At 37.2% G+C, this 18,531-nt stretch overlaps 1 protein-coding gene across 3 annotated transcripts in view; it reads right to left on the bottom strand.

The window, feature by feature from the left end:
- LOC125683189 (protein-glutamine gamma-glutamyltransferase K-like) overlaps positions 1–18,531 on the bottom strand; it is a 46,351-nt gene that overhangs the window by 16,955 nt on the left and 10,865 nt on the right. Inside the window, exon 1 of one of the 3 annotated variants that reach the window (XM_048924050.2) lies at positions 13,325–13,708. The exons of 1 other annotated variant lie outside the window; for it this stretch is intronic. In XM_048924050.2, the coding sequence (XP_048780007.1) occupies positions 13,325–13,367 (43 nt within the window). In that variant the 5' untranslated portion in view covers positions 13,368–13,708. Of the gene's footprint in view, positions 1–12,688; positions 12,709–13,324; positions 13,709–18,531 lie in introns of those variants that run through there. One more of the 3 variants, XM_048924059.1, reaches the window with a different exon arrangement.

The following is an 18,531-nucleotide window of genomic DNA, read 5'->3' as shown; positions in this document are numbered from 1 at the left end:
AACACGGACCCCTGGATATACCAGAGGTGGGATCGGGTGTCTAGGAGGAGTAAGCATCCCCTGTCGACCGGTCACATCCGCCGTGAGCCCTAAATCTTGCTCAGGTTAACAGAGTTATCCGCAGTCAAACATCTGTGCCAAGAACGGTCTAACAATCGACATAAAACACGTCAGACAGCATATAACCCAATGAGAGGTTGTATTGGCAAACGAAATCGTTATAACGACAATAGAATTTGCGAAATCCTGATTTTAAACGAGACTATTGGAACCCCTGCACCATCAACTTGTTTGTCAGTAGCCTGCTTCGATTTGAAATCCCGTGGGGATCCGGGTTAGAATAGATCCTCATTACCTCCTTGCTTGTCGTAAGAGGCGACTAAATGGGGCGGTCCTTCAAATGAGACCGCAACAACCGAGGTCCCGTGTCACAGCAGGTGTGGCACGATAAAGAGCCCTCCCTGCTCAAAGGCCGTAAGCGCCGAGCATAGGCCGGGATTTTGCAGCCCTTCAACGGCAGTGGTGACGTCTCCATATGAGTGAAATATTCTCGAGAGTCCCTCTCAATATTCAATCAATCAATCGATTTAAAAACTTACGATAGGCAGAATAAGCTCTTGCGTATTAAAAATACTAGTACTTTGTCACCATGCCGTCCAACGTGGAAAATAAATGCTCTCAAATAATTGATCAGCAAGTTAAAAATGAACCATCCAAAGAAGACCCCTATCATACTTATGTAACGAACAGTGATCAATCTCATAACTCCTTTAAGGGATATAAAATCAAGAGTTCGGCAAACACGGACCCTTGGATATACCAGAGGTGGGATCGGGTGCACGGGAGGGGTAAGCATCCCTTGTCGACCAGTCACACCTGCCGTAAGCCCCATATATAACACAATATCCTAGATTTCTATTTGCATTTTTATTTAAACTATATAGGGTCTTCTTTGACACTCAACCTTTAACACTAAGGTGACGTCAGTGTTGATGGTGCTGAATCGAAATTTAGAACATACTTCATTGCAATTTCTTGCAATTTGCGGAATCGATATTTAAATGGATAGCACAATACACATCAAAGCAAAAGTACGTACCATCTATTCTTTCGCGCTTAGTAAACCAGAAGTGATAAAAGAATTAGATAGGTTACATGAGGAATATGTTTTGGTTCCAGCTGACAAAGCTTGTAACAACATTGTCTTTGTTTGTAAGGCTCATTAATACAACTATATTTTAAACGAACTTGGCATTAATTCCACTTTAGTGATCGTACTTATACTCCAACTGCCCTTTCAAAAGATGAAAATCTTCAAAACCATGCTTTAGTTTTAGACACATTCAATATCCCAGTCAATGGATCGGATGCATATGAGTTACCGTACCTATACTGGATTCCTAAACTAAACTTCATGAAACCCTTACAAACAAAGATACACTGCTGGATCCAGTAAGTGTTCTACCAAGCCTCTATCTTTGGTCCTCACGAAAATATTAACAGCTGTGAAGGAGAAACCTTAAACGCACTGTGTCGCTACATGCCAGAAGTGGTGTACATCAAATGTGGATTCTAAAAAACTTTTAGCAAACTTGAAATCTCAAAGCTTTTCTCAAATCAACAACATCAAAATGTATGACTTTTCAACACTTTACATGACTATTCCTGACGATAAATGAAAAAAGAGTCTTTCTGACATTATAGACAGTCGCTTCTTAAACACAAATGGAAAACCGAAATATTCCTATCTTAGACTAGTGATTCGTCATTCAAAAACTTGATACGTTTAACACCACTCTGATTCCACGCACAAATACTCTTAAGTTGAAATAAAAAATTTGCTAGAGTTCCTCATTAACAATATCTTCGTAGTCTTTGGTGATCAGGTCTTCTAACAGTCTGTTGGAATTTCCAAGGGCATATTGTGCTCCTTTGTTAGCTGACCAGTTTCTATATTCATATGAAGTAGAATTTATTTAAAAACTTCTACGTGAGAAGAAAAAATGTCTTTCTGTGGCCTTTAATGGGATTTTTAGATATATCGACGATGTTTTATCTATTAGCAATGATAATTTGCATTCATATCTCGATTCGATATATCCCCGTAAACTCAAAATAAAAGACACCATAGAGTCGTCCACATTTGCTTCATACTTCCATGTAGCTATTTTATTGAAAATATATATTAACGGCAAAGACACCATAAAGTCGTCCACATCTACTTCATACTTACATATTTTATTGAAAATAGATATTAACGGCAAACTAACAACTTAACTTTATGAAAAGCATGATGACTTTAGCTTCTCCATTGCCAACTTTCCACATTTATGTAGCAATGTTCCATTATCACCTGCATATAGTGTCTTTGTCTCTCAACTGATTCGATACGCAAGAGCTTGTTCTGAGTATGATCCGTTTAAAAATCGAGGCAGGCTACTAACAAATAAGTTGGCGTTGCAGGGGTTCAAATAGTCTCGTTTAAGTGCAGCATTTCACAAATTATATGGTCCTTATAACGATCTAATTAACCAATACAACTTTCATTGGTCAAATGCTGCCTGACGTGTTTCATACCGATTATTAGACTGGTCTTTACACACTGATTTTGACTACGGATTAATCCATTTACCTGATCAAGATATAGAACTCAAGGCGAGTGTGACCGGTTGACAGGGGATGCTTACTCCTTCTAGGCACCTGATTCCACCTCTGGTATATCCAGGGGTCTATGGTTGCTCTATTCTTAATTTGTATTCTTTATAGGAGTTCGCTATCTTCACATTTTCATCCAGATTTGCCCTTCTCTTGATCATTTTCTTTGATTGTCCCCTAGTAGATGATGGATTAATTTCAAACAGTTCACTACACACAATGCTGTCATATTTTTCTGATGTTACTATTATTTTCCTATGAAGTTATTTAGATATTGGGGTTGAAAGGTCCAATATCCGTAACCGTTCTTCATAAGTTAGATGAGAGCGACTGGGGTCGTCATCTTTGTAGCTCTCCTTCTAACACTGTCAATTTCCGGTATTAATTTCTTTTTGTAGTGGGGACCAAACGCTACCATACTCCAAATGCGGTCTTACTAATGCCTTACACAATAGATAGAATGTTTCCATTTCAAAGTATGTAAAAGAACGCCTTATCACTCCCCTTATCATATTTGCTTTTAAGAAATAAGATATCATTTTTTAATGTTATTGGGATATGCCATAAAGTTGATCATGTGATCAAATCCTATAACGCCCAAAGGGCGTAATAATGGATTTGATCACGTACCAACTTCATGTCATATCCCAATAACACTCAAAATGATATTTTATTTCTTATATTCATATTTTCTATTTTGATTTGTGTTCTTACCGAGCTTCCATGATTATGTACCAGATGTCCGAAATATCGATCATAGAACACAAAATATAGTTCGTTAGAGTTTTATCGAATAAAAAAATTAGGAACAATCTCAAAGAGAATATAAAATATAGATATTTAATTTAAAAGGTTAAAAAAGACGAAACAGGTGTAAAATAAAGATAATTTAGAGCGTAAAGTTAACTGAAATGAAGACAAGAGCGGAGTAAACTACATCCGTAATGTGATTTGGTCGCGATCAGCGATGGAGAAAGTGGCGTTGGTTTAGCCTACTAAGTTGAAAACGCAATTGTTGAACACAGATTTCGACAGAAATTCAAAGGATCTGAGAGAATTGATGGAGGATATGATGGGTCAAGTTAACGTTAAGCTTTTAGACAGGTTTTTGCCAAGAAACAACGGCATGTTCATCATTAGGACTCGCGGTTGTAGCCATGCAGGAGATGATTCGAGACAGTACGACATATTTAGGCAAAGTACAGGTAGGTTGCTTCTTTTATTTACCTTCAGTGTGTGTAAGAGAAAATGAAAACGAACTGACAGAGTTTTTATTCACTTGATAGATTTCTGTTGTAGGATTCTAATGAAGACTCGCACCGGTACCCTGACATAAACATAAGTTTTCGAGTCTCGAAACCAGCCTCGCTTATGAACATGGCCAGTCATAGCCGTGATGGCAGTTGCCAGGAAACAACGGGTTAACTTATCATAATCATAAAGTAAATAGGCTTATAACCCTGCCTACTTTTATTTCACTTCCAATATCATAGAACTTTATTTTATAAATTCGCCATGCGGAAGTTGCAATTTAGGCATAGTTGCAGACGGTATTTAAAACTGTTTAAAATGAAACAACAGAACGGTATATTTAATTTTTCTGTTATAAATTGATGAAATTCTTGTTTGTTTACAAAATAAACTCTGTATAAATATCCTGCTGCGTTTGTTTCTGTTATGATGTCATTGCAGTAGTGGATCCATGGGGGGGGGGGGGGGTGAAAGTCAAGTATTTGTCAAAATACTCAGTCATTTTGGGTGCCAATCTGGAATTTTACTCACACTATTTCTATTATTCAAATTTGTGGCGAAAGGAGGTGGGTGGGTCTAAATCCCCCACTGTATTGCATAAGAAAGAAGCCAGGTGAAGGTACAGAAACTGACTTTTGAAGCGGTGATTGTATTCATACGCAGGAAAAGACTGATCACGTGATCAATTTCATGTTACACGAAATTGAATCTCAATTGTATTAGTACTGCCATATAAGGTATTACATTTGCAAATGTAAATATTGTTGACTGGGTGTGTGTATGACCTTCAAACAGTAACTTGGTGTGGATTGTATCACCTATGTACTTGTCGCTGTGAACAAACTCCTCTCCTCATCTGTTCATTGTATTCGATCCTCTATTCTGTTCATTGTGTTCGATCCTCTATTTTGGGTGTTTTTTATAGAGTAACAACAGTCCAAACTTTCATGTAGATCTTCCTGTAGAGTAGTAGTATCTTTATTTCATTCTAGCTTTCTGTAGATCTGTTGTTTTACCACGTCTAGCAAATCATTAATGACGATGACAAACAGGATCAACCCCAGGAGAAACCCTTGTGGAATACTGGGCGTGGCCTTTATTCATTCTGAGAATACTTCGTTGACACTACTTATTCTTTGTGGCTATTAGTAACCTCGTTTTCGTGAGGTTTTTATTTGCCACTATCATTTACGTATTAAAAAAGTTACATTGACCCCGTTTTTTCTCATTGACAACTCCACGTACTTTTAGAGTGATCACCCAATAAACCGACGAAAAAGAAAGCTTCACCAGAAACAGGGATAAACAATGTGACATTAATTTACAAGAGTAACCATAACAATATCATAGAAACACAAATATTCAAAATCTTACCTAACACATGAATTTTTTTTTATTTGCGAACTAATTTCAGATACCGTGATACAGGGAATGAAATACAGTGAAATTACCAAACATAAGGGGAAAATTATATCATATAGTGTGACGAAATATTTTATGTAAACAAGAGACTAATTGTATGTGTAGTATAACACTTCAATATTTTTATGTGTTTCGTTCCTTTCCGTTAAATACTAACACCCACACGGTTCCCAGCGCAGAAAATGTGCATTTTATGTCAGTACTAAATGCACATAAAAAACAAGAGGTACTGTGAGCAATGCTCACTAAGAATACCCCTCTTACCCCAATCTCCCAAAGGGTGTTGGTAATAGGTGTAAACTACCTCTTTTCTGAGTGTAAAAAACAAATGGCATGACAAACCGAACCATATTGCTACTTCGATGTCCAGAGCGCATGACCTTTGACCTTTTGGCCCCAAAATCGATAGGGAACATCTTCATCCCATGGGTAGTCCATATGTATGATATGGTGACTGTAGGTGGAAAGGATAACGCTTTAGAGCCCGGAAACCATATTGCTACTTCAATGTCCAGTGCGCGTGACCTTTGACCCCAAAATCGATAGGGAACATCTTCATCCCATGGGTAGTCCATATATATGATATGGTGACTGTAGGTGGAAAGGATAACGCTTTAGAGCCCGGAAACCATATTGCTACTTCAATGTCCAGTGTGCTTGACCTTTGACCTTTTGACCCCAAAATCGATAGGGAACATCTTTATCCCATGGGTAGTCCATATGTTTGATATGGTGACTGTAGGTGGAAAGGATAACGCTTTAGAGCCCGGAAACCATATTGCTACTTCGATGTCCAGTGCGCTTGACCTTTGACCTTTTGACCCCAAAATCTATAGGGAACATCTTCATCCCATGGGTAGTCCATATGTTTGATATGGTGACTGTAGGTGGAAAGGATAACGCTTTAGAGCCCGGAAACCATATTGCTACTTCAATGTCCAGTGTGCTTGACCTTTGACCTTTTGACCCCAAAATCGATAGGGAACATCTTCATCCCATGGGTAGTCCATATATATGATATGGTGACGGTAGGTGGAAAGGATAATGCTTTAGAGCCCAGAAACCATTGCGTCTACAGACGGACGGACGGACAGACGGACAACCCGATTCCAGTATACCCCCCCCCCCCCCCCCCCCCACAACTTGTTGCGGAGAGTATAATTAAACATAGTTTATACAGTAACTACAGAAATGAACGCAGAAGAGAAGCTCACATGATTGAATACAATTGTATATGAAAATTAGAACTTTAAAGCCCGGTATTTTATTTTACAACCCTCTACCTTTCATGGGTCCACATGAGTATACACTACTATGTATATAACAAGAACTTTAAAGTCCGGTGTTTCATTTTACAATCCTCTAACTTTTTACAGTCGATTCCCCCTTAAGGTACCCCACAACCGGTTTCGTTCCGTTCCGTTCCGCAAAATACATGTACCAATAGCCTTCTTTGTTTCATGTCTTTTAAGAAATTTTCTAACCAGCAGCACAACTTGCTTAATCCATATTTCAGAAGCTTATATGTAAAACTTATACGGTACCGATTTTGATGCACCAGATGCACATTTCGACAAATAATATCTCTTCAGTGATGCTCAACCGAAATGTTTGAAATCCGAAATAACAAAGAAGTTTTAGAGCTATTTTAGGGGAAAACAGTGTGCCAAAAAAAAAGTGGTGTCAAATTCGTCTAAGGATAAGAGCTATGCGTGAGGGAGATAATCCTTAATTTTGAAATGAATTTCTAAATTTTACAACAGCAATTAAATATACATCCGTATTTTCAAACTAGTAACGAAGTACTTAGCTACTGGGCTGTAGAGACCCTCGGGGACTAACAGTCCACCAGCAGAGGCCTCGACCCAGGGGTATACTAATCGTTGGTGAGGTACTGTGTCGTAAGCATCCATAAATATTACATCTGTATGCAAGTCTTCGTCAAGGAGTTTCGTAATATCTTCGAGTATATATAATCGCTGCAACACTACTGATCTACCATTGATGAAACCAAACTGTATCCTCCTCCTTTAAGTACACGCCTCAAAAGAAAATACCAGCTTTTTGTCCGTAGATTCTAAATTCCAATTCTCAACTTATTCTGAAATTCATGGTTTCATTTTTCTTCACGAGTTTATATTTTCAGAAGTTTTGGATTTTTTTGTCTATATCATTTACTCTCATTTCCTTCCTTTAACAAGGTTTCTTTGACTTTATTCTTCACTTTAGCGTAACGTATTTCCCCTAAAGTCGATGTTTCTTCTTTCTACGTTTAACACAATCTGTATTGAAGGGAGTCTAGTTTGTCCTTGTTTGTTGGTATGTAGGTATCCATTTTCTCTCCTAAGATCAGCATGAAGCTGTCAGATATTTCCTGGCATGATTTATCTTTGAATTTATCCTCCTATAGTGAATTTTCGTCGAAGATCGTAATTTGTGAAATTTGTCTACTTGTGCAGTGTAGTTATATCAAAGAGGGCCTGACGCCTTGTTTGCCTGCTGATTTCTGCTTACTTCACAGCGGAAATTTATCACGCAATGATCACTTTCTGCCAGTAGGATACACACACTTTAGATCGTTTATAATTTCTTCGTTGCTTACAAGCACTAAGTTTATTAATGTAGGGGTTTTATCTTATCTAAACAGCTACGTGTACATTTTGCAGTTTTTATAATATGTTTACAGCGGAAATGAAATCGACAGTATAAAATTTTGTAAATGCTGGACTCGGACTCCGGAAATCATATATTTTGCAACAATGAAAAGATCGGGGCGGGCAAGGATAATGATCTACCAATTAATTTTAAGTGGTCTTAGTTAAATATAAATCCACAATCATATTTCAGGAAAATGTGTTATAAAGCAAAGTAATTGAAGTAAGAGTCCAGTTTTGGTATGGCTGATCACACTAACATGGGTCCCTTGTCGTATTCATTTTTTTTAGAAACAGGATTGCGACGTAGGAGTTCACGTTTTATTCAGTGACTTAAATCTTTTTGCAACAAATAGGATTTTCCGACAGTGATAATTAACTGTATGTCACTGTGCTGAATATTGATTCCGAAAGGCACTCTATGCATTGTGCAAGGTTAATCGTCAATGTTTCCTCTCATTCTAGAGCCGGCATTTCCTTGTAACAAGTCGCAGCAATATAACTTATCTTTTCCCCACTTAAAATGCATGCTTGCATCGTATTTCATCTCTCGTTTCCAAGTTAATGCTTAGCATCAATTGCAATGCAGTGTACAAACTTCCAGGACGATGCGACTTTTGTGAGATTAGTTGCGAAATGACATAATTACAACATTATTATCTTGTTTTTATTATGATACTTCTAATCTTAATTATCAGAAGAATAAAACGTTTTACTGATATTCAGACAATGGAGCTTCAAAAGGGGTTTTCATTGGTTCAATTGCTCCGCATTATATGCATGAAAAGTCTCAAGATTAAAGGTTAGATTAGAATAATTCAAATGCAAGTGAAACGCCATAAATTTAACCCCTATGGGTTTCCAGTGATATCTTCAGTTCGAATTCCAGCTATAAGCATTGGTACAAGAAATCATGGATTAGGGGTTTTAGCATAACGAACACAAATCATGATAGTAGTTTGATATTTAAGAAGTGGTATATATATATATATATATATATATATATATATATATATATATATATAAAATATAAAAAGAAAACACAGAAATCCTCCGTAAAGCTTTAGCGCTTTCATTACATCTTCAGAAGCTTTATATATATATATATATATATATATATATATATATATATATATATATAACACAGTAGTAATAAGAAATGATGATAGACGTTTTGGGAATGAACACTTGTTACTTGAAGACCTTACATAGTGAGAACCTTCACCAAACTGAATTGATGTCCTTTACAGAGAAACAATATTTTTAAAGACTTCCCCATAAATTATTGAAGATAGTTATCATTTTAGCAATTCATGTCTGATTAGAATTGCATGCACTGGTATTTATAACTGAAAACGTGAAAAATTTATATCGTTTTCAATCAGAGTTGATTAAATATTATCATTTATATTGCAAAAAGACGAAAGCTGAAAGAAACATGCAGGTGTGGTTAATAGTCATGTTTCAAGATCTCAGTACATGTACTTAGCAAAACGGGAATTTTAGCTTGATGTCTTCATTTTATTAATCGTTGAGGCCGAAAACGTTTCTCGTTATACTGGCTGTGGGCCAAAGATTCAAAGATCCGTCATCGTAAAAGAAATTTGAAAAGAGACGAAGGCGACACATTACTGAGAATTTTGTTTTTCTATTCGACTTCCTCCTTGCGTGCGATGATAGGCACGAAACGTCCAATTAACAATATTTCTCTTACGGAACATTTACCGGGGAAAACAATTACGCACCACGTTTGGGCTGCATTGTCCTGAAAAACTAGAAATAGGAATAGCACGCAAGGAAGACCGAAAACGACTTTCAATGACTTGGAAAATGCTCAATTTGTAGAGGGAAACGGTGAATAATTTCTGCGCTAGCTCTGCATTTCTATTGGTGTCTTAACTGATTGAAAAAGTGTGTTAATTACCGACTAGAAGCAATTGTATGGATTACATATCCTGTCATCAATGTTCAGTGGGCGGCGGAAAGAACGCAAAAAGCCCCATAACCGCCCAAAACTTGACAAAACGTAAGAAATATGACCATTTAGAAAGTCATATAGTACACTGCTCTTACCTACAACAAATCCAGGGAAATCATGTTCGTTGCTTAATCTTATATATTTTATTTATGAATATAAACCGGTAAATCCTTTTGAGAAGACCCTTTTTCAATTCTAAATCGTGATGAATATCACATTATACATGTAAGTATGAAATGTGAAGATAACGAACTGTGATCAATCTCATAACTTATATAAGGAATACAAAATAGTCAGCTGGGAAAACACGGACCTCTGGATTTACCAGAGGTGGGATCAGGTGCCTGGAAGTAAGCATCCCATGTCGACCGGTCCCATCCGCCATGAGTCCTATATCTATGATATTAATTGATATTAATTAAAACTCGTTTATTACCGTATGTATTGATTCAGAACAACATTTGAAGTCTTATAGAGAGCCACCATGTAAAGCTTCACTACTAATTACAAAGCTCAAATGCAATGAAACATTTGACATATCATCCAGAAATAAATTCTTACAATGCATGCATGTTCCAGGTTGACTTTGACCTTTCGACATAAAAAAAAACAACAAACAATAGAGACCATCCTTAACGAATGGTGACTTTTTATCTAAAGATTTATCGCAAAACCTGAAATAGAATTCGATTTATACAAAGTATGACATGACGACAGCATCAACATATTTAGATTTCAGGCAATCTGTAGACAAATTTTCACATGATATATCAAATTCCAGCACACTTTCATAATTTTCTTCAATATTCATACACAAAAAAGAGCGTAAACCCCAACATTTGAAAATATTTTTCTCAAAATCAATTATAGGATTGGAAAATGGAATTTATGTCCAGATTTATTAAATTTCTAGACAATCTTCAATTACTGGATTCTAATCTTAAATTCATTAGTTATTTCATAACGCTCTAGACGTGTCAGAGTCGGCTCAGTATAGCTCGTTTAGTAAAGCACTCTATAGTAATTGTCCCTTTGTCAAGAGTTCGCCATTAGCTGCAGCAAGTTTAGCTACTGAAAAAGCTAGAGAGTCAGTAGGTGACCTTTGTCAGTACGTGACCTTTGTTTTACAGTAAGTATAATTTCACATAATCTAAGGAAGATATTTCCCTTTATAAAAGTAATGCCGTCAATTGCAGAAGCTGACCGAACTTAGTATGTATGGAAGGTGAAGATAACTAAAAGTGATCAATCTCATAACTCCTATAAGCAATACAAAATAGAGAGTTGGGCAAACACGGACCCCTGGATACACCAGAGGTGGGATCAGGTGCCTAGGAGGAGTAAGCATCCTCTGTCAACCGGTCACACCCGCCGTGAGCCATATATCTTGATCAGGTTAACGGAGTTATCCATAGTCAAAATCAGTGTGCCAAGAACAGTCTAACAATCGGTATAAAACAAGTCAGACAGCATTTGATCCAATGATAGGTCGTATTGACAAACTAGATCGCTATAACGATCATATAATTTGCGAAATGTTGATTTTCAACGCGACTGTTGGAATCCCTGCACCATCAACTTGTTTGTCAGTAGCCTGCTTCGATTTAAAAACTGGTCATACACAGAACAAGCTCTCGTATCGAATCAGCCGAGAGATATAAACACCATATGCAGGTGATACTGGAATATTGCTATATAAATATGGGAAGTTGACGATGGAGAATCTGAAATCATTCGTTTGTCATAAAGTTGAGTTGTTAGTTTGCCGTTAATATCTACTTTCAATAAAATATCTAAGCATGAAACAGAAGTGGATGACTCTGTGGTGTCTTATTTCGAGCTCGCAGGGATATATCGAATCGACAAATGAATGAAAGTTATTATTGTTAATAAATAAAATGTCGTCGATATACCTAAATGTCGAATTGAAGGCCACAGCAAGAGATTTTTTCTTCTCACGTAGAAGTTTCTGAATAAATTCTGCTTCATATGTATATAAAAACAGGTCAGTTAGATAGAACGCAATTGAATTGTACGTGAAATGTCACCAAAAACTCATATTTTATTGAGAAACGTCATATATCAAGATCATGATGTAATGAGTTTTCACTAGCTTTCAGGGATGGTAGTTCTTACATGCCCATAACTCCGTACAATTATGAAAACAGACACATGATTTGGAGTTGTTTGTATTGAAAGTACCCTTTGTTAAGATTTGATCAAGTATGAAGAAATCACCGACGAATTTTTTTTCCATGTCACTGTCCTCTTTATACTTAAAAAAAAAATGAAAAAAATACTTTTTTCTAATTCATTTATTTATCTTTTTTTCTAAATTACAGTTGATGATATTCACTTTTTGTTATACAAAAAAAATAAATTAGAAAGTACAAATTCAGTGATTAAGACTCTGTTCTGACGGAGTTTTCACAGTGTCTTGTAGTGTGTGTGCATTGTGACGTCAAAAAGTACACTATATAACCATTTTGTCTTTTATTCAAATCAGTCATCATCTTTGTCTAATTTTCACACTGTGTGTAGAGCTCTCTCTGTGGTCTAATTTATATGCTAAAAACCTCAAGCAGTGTTCTTCCACATTACAATGAAGTTAGTCAAACTATCGCCCCCTATCGCATGGTTTGTTCGACACCATGACGATACCCCAATGCCGGTTTTTATCAAATTATGAATGATTAGCTACTAGCAGGAATCATGATAATACACTTACATGTACAAGTCACTCCGCCTACCATCGAACGGAGACCACGCGGAAAGGATGCTAAGCTCACCCACCCATCCCTGATACTTCCCACAAAAAAATCTAGAAAGTGTTCTCTCGAAATCCCCATCTTCGGGCCTGTTCGTCTACACAATGCCAAGTCATTGGAGAGGATTGTATCGCCATGAAAGCACCGTTAATGTGCAGCTCTTCAACGTCACTTCTACAATATGTTATAATAGAACGGAGCATGCAAATCGGGGATGGGTCCTAAAACTATTTCCCCCATTTATCTTTTTTATGATAAATTTGCAGTGACAGTAACAAAACAAAAAAGAAGGAAAGAAAAAGGAAAAAACGCTTGCAATAATAAATTGATTGGTATATATTTTCATTTGATATAATTATGAATTAAAAGGAATGAACGATTGAAATAATGCATGTACACTGTATATAGAAGTCTGAAAATTATTACGTATGGAATTTATCACGTCCGCGGTGATCGAATGCAACAAATCAAATGCAATGGAATAAGTACCGTCTGCAAGGGCAATGTTCACACAATTCCCATTCTTAATCATACATACAAATTACAATGTATTCTTGCTATGACTTGTGCTGTCGTTTAATGAAGGACTTTCCTACCTGGTCTGTGAACGCTGCTAATCCTTTGTAGACATTTAAGCATGGTTTTGTCCTTTATATGCTGGACCGAATCAGAATAATTCCAAGAAACCTTCCATTTGAAAAGCGATGGCTGCTCGGCTTTATTAAAAATCTATCATAAATGTAGAACAGATCACTCTGCCAGTTACGTGTGATTGTCAATTGATTATTTTAGTAAAACATGTTTGTCCAATAATCTGAGATATTAATTCAATTGGATAAAAACTTTAAGCCAATGAAAATCACCAGTGTCATCTATAGGTAGGGACACTAAAACAATGTGTTCCGCATATGGCCTTGGGTCCAAATGAAAGACGAAGGGGGAGATGCACCTCCAGTACATTGACGTAAATTGCCGATGATTCGGTTCCAGACCAAATTTTGGATGAACATAAATGAGATTATCCTTCATTTCATATGGTAAACACTGATAGAGGACAGAGATATTAACATCGAAAGTACAATTGATGTGTCCACAAATCTGAGTCTGTAGGTCTAGGCTGGATATCGATCTCACGTACAGAGAGTAATTAGGAGCAATTGTGCAACATTAAGGTCGGAAATTTTATACCGTGTAAATCATTAACCTTAACGGGGTAATGTGAGAGAGAGAGAGAGAGAGAGAGAGAGAGAGAGAGAGAGCGAGAGAGAGGGGGGGGGTGGGGAGCACCAAAAATTTGATCTCCAACCCCCACTTGTTTTAGTTGCATTTTAAAATTTTACCTTGAAAATTGTGTAAATTTTTAGAAATTGACATTACTCCTAATATGTCTTTTTAAACTATCAATTCTGATATCATGAAGTTTTTCATATATCAAGTGCAAAAATGTCATTATTTATTTCCATTACTAGTACTAATTTATTTTTTTATCTGTAGTGTTAGAAGACATGATTTTGTATCTATTCTATGTAATGATTGTTTTGTGTTGCTTATGTTGTGTTTAACACCAACACAAAAATCAACTTTAATTGAATAACTTCTAAGTGTAAAAAAGGTCAAGTTTAGAACACTATAGTTCAATAACAAGCGTTGCGACCCAAATTTCAGTTGCGAACCTCTTTAAGTACATTGGATTTCTAATCGTATCATTAGCCTGATCTGTAACACAGCTGGTCTTAACGAGACTTGGACAACTGAGTCTTAGTTATTCTGATACAATGTACCTATACAAGAAAATTATTATCTATAAATAATTATGCAGAAACATTTAGCTGTAGATATCACATAATTTTCATAGCATGGACCCTTTAGCTGGTGAATATGAAAAAGTACATGTGGGTCATCCTAAACAATTTATTTTCTCGACATGAAACTTCACAGTAAAACAAAAGCAATGTAGTAAATAGATATCTGATATTGGCAAATTGTCAACAAATACACGGAATGACCGACCATTGAAACTAAAAATATACTGGATCAAGCTGACCAATCCTCTGATTTTTTTTCTGTGAATACCAAATAATGGCACTACATGTATCTGGTGCTCACAGAATCCCTTGTTTTCATTTGGTTTTACTCGCATTTACAATTAAATTTAGATGTACTAGAGCTTAAACAATATTTTCTGAAACGGGTGTCACATGTACCCCGGTTTCCAAGGTTAAACCGGTTAGATTATGGAAAGTTGCAACAGATCTGTTTCTCTATGTATGAATATCAGAAGACGACGGACGGTAGGGAAAGGGGTTGGGGGGAGGGAAAATTGTCGTGAGCACACCCAGTTTACGCAAGTTGCATAAATCATTATTATATGTACTGAAGCACGGATACTTTGAATAAACGTGCGAGAAACTACAAACTTATTAAGATTACAGGACAGGTGTCCCGGAGGGTCGTACGATCGTTGAGTTTCGTGCAGGTATGTTATGCATGTGGACTCATCAGATAATTATTGATATCTTCGTTTATTTGAGTTTACGTTAATTTGGAGCTCCTTATACATAACGCTAGCCAAGCTCGCGTAGTTTTGGGCCCCTTTTCTGTGTCGGGAAAGGGAAAATAGTACCCTCTACCATACAGTCATTTATAGGAATATCGGGGTGGGGTTTATTTAAATTTTCATCAACATCTCGATTATTCTTTTTGTCATTAACCTAACGACGCAATATGAAATAAAACAAAGCTAACCTATGAGTTTTACTTGCCATGCGGTTGTAATATAGCAAAGTGGTACACACTACTAACTATTGAGTTCTGTAGCTCTTCAAAATCGTCCAAAGTTTCAATTTCGCCACTTCACTGACCACAGATCATCGATGCATTCCCTGCTCATTGTACACAGATCGCTGTCACAAACATTAATTCGTCGCTCATCTCTCCCTACCATCTCTGTAAAAGTATTGGGTCGATGACCGTCGTCCCCCCCCCCCCCCCCCCCGTTTTTTTCTTGTATCGCCATGACAGCCCTCAGCCACACATTATACCTACCTATCTACCTAGTCCTTGTTGCGCCCGTGGGTACATAGGGCAAGGACTAGTTTCTTCCACTCCTCTGTCTTTAACAGTCTTTTCAATTTCACCCCAGGTCATGCCAACCTCTCTCATTTCTGTTTCAACGGTCCTCCTCCAGGTGGTCTTTGGACGGCCTTGATTTCTTTTTCCTTCTGGAGTCCATCGAAGTGAGACCCTAGTGATGTCATTGATGGGTTTCCTTAAGACATGTCCAACCTCCATCTCCAGCGGTATTTCATAAGTATGGTGCGCATGTCTGAGGATTTTGTTCTTGCATGTAAATTATCATTTGAGATTTTTTAAGGCCAAAATATCTTGCAGATCTTTCGGAGACATCCATTGTGGAAGCTTGATATTTTATTAATGTCTTTCTCCGTCATCCTCCAACATTCCGCTCCGTACAACAGAACTGACAGGACACAGCTGTTGTATAACCTCATCTTGGTGTTCTTGCTTATGCTGTTTGACTTCCAGATGTTCCTAAGATGGATAAAGGCACCTCTTGCTTTTCCTAATCTTGCCTTGATGTCTTCTTCCGCACCACCATCTGTTGTAACAATGTTACCCAGGTAAGTAAAAGATCTTGTACTTTCCAGGTTTTTACCATTAATCTGTATTCCTTGTGGATACTTGATATTCAAAGACATAACCTTTGTTTTCTTTATGTTGATGTTCAATCCAATTTTGCTGGCATTAGATTGCAGGTTTGATGTCTTTCTCTGCATGTGCTCCTCAAGGTGTGACAGTAGGGCAAGGTCATCTGCGTAGTCAAGATCTTGTATCGCCATGACAGCCCTCAGCCACACATTATATCGCGTTTAAAACCATTCCGGCAGTAACTCGAAACTCTCTATTCTCTTTCTCTCTACCCATGACACGTGTGTTTTGTCTTTTTTAAAAGTAGGACTATGCCTTCAGGAGCATATGCCAGTAACATTCATATTACTGTGACGGTTTTAGAGGAGGTTATATGTGGGTTGCCGCATAGCTTTTAAACAATTTGGTTTAGCAAACACGGTATTTTGTAATGTTTAGGTCTTCAACCTCCCACTTTTCAGGCACAAAATTGGGTCGCACCATCCTTTTGAAATTTTCTGGATTCACCCTTGTTTTAACCCAAAGCACATGCACCCTCGCTATACGTCACTTGCGATTGCAAAAGACGAACCAATCTCGGTCCGTTTTACCACTTTGTATTTTACCGTTATAATTGCATCAGATGGTTTTGCATTGTAACAAAGTGCAACATATTGCATCTAATCGTGTTCTCAAATCTGTCAATCTTTTACAAGATAAAACATCACGCTATTTTGCAATGTCCCATGATCTGTCACAATAGTTATGATAATAAGCATATAGTACTCAATATTGTAAATCCACTCTGTAATCAACTTCAACTTCCGCCATTTTCAGAGGTTGTGGGTTGTATTGTTTTCTTTCTAGATGTTCAAAAAATAATGAAGTCAGTGGTCAGTCGGGCTGTATATATACCCACCGGGGTCCAATCCTACCTCAAAGAGTAATCATCTCGATCCTGATCGTGAAAGATATTTCGATCCTGATTGTGAGAGATATTGCGATCAAAATCGTATCCTATCGCAACATAGCGTATCGATTCGTGATTAATGTATCGTAATGTAAAATACAAACGTATCTGCACGTATACGGTCGTCCCAAATCGGGGACCCGGAACGTGATGATCGTACGATTTCGAGGTCCAATCATGAACTTGATCGGGACAATCTTATCAGAACGTACATGTACATGTATGTGATCGTATCTGGACGGTGTTCAGATCGTGTCACCTGAAATTTATCTATCGTGACCTTACCGCATCAAATTGTGTAAGACCGTATTACACATGTAACTCGCATCACATCGTATTAAAACCCGAAATTCTGGAAAACTATCGCGATCAGCTACGAATGGTTAATGGTGGCATTCGTAACGGATCAAACGACAGTAGGAACGTAGCTTTATGCTATGACTTACCGGTAGAACACGTCTTAAGTCAGTTTCTCGAAACTTTGCTTAATACATCGTTGCAAGCCATGCCTATTGTCTCCGTTAACACTACTGAGATGGGGCAGGTACTACCGGACTCAGTCACCGTGGCTAGCGACGATGCACCTAATAAGGCTTCGCCATAATTTCGTCTTAACTTTAGGGCTGCATAACCCTTGTCCTTGATGGTCATTCTTGATTTGTATAAACATGGCGGTAGTCTTGATATTGAGGCAAAAGGTACACAATAACCATGAAAGGATATTTAGTGACATTGACAATCCGCTAGATTACTTAAATTTCCTCAGCTCTGAGAAATAGAACCTAATCCGCACAACTCACAAATCAAATATTCACACCGGTTTGACTTGTGTCAGAAAAGCGATTGTTCAGTTACAGTGTATTTTTATCTATGACCTTAAAGTGAGCAAATGTAATTGTCAAGGTACATGTGTATATTGGTTCGACTTTTAAACTGTTTCACAAAGTTATTGCATGGCTCAGTGGTTGAGAGAGAGAGAGAGAGAGAGAGAGAGAGAGAGAGAGAGAGAGAGAGAGAGAGAGAGAGAGAAATAGATAGATATAATGAAACATACATGACTGGATTTGAGTATCACAATATCCGTATATTTTCAGAATTTTCTTTGATGTAGTAAATAATCTTTTAATTTCTCATATAATCTTTTAGTTTATAACATAATTATATTGAATATGTGACAATTCGGAAATT

The sequence above is a fragment of the Ostrea edulis genome, chromosome 1 (assembly GCF_947568905.1).
Source record: "Ostrea edulis chromosome 1, xbOstEdul1.1, whole genome shotgun sequence".
NCBI lineage: Eukaryota > Metazoa > Mollusca > Bivalvia > Ostreida > Ostreidae > Ostrea > Ostrea edulis.
The sequence above is the reverse complement of the archived record's forward strand: the minus strand, read 5'-3'. Positions and strand labels throughout refer to the sequence as shown.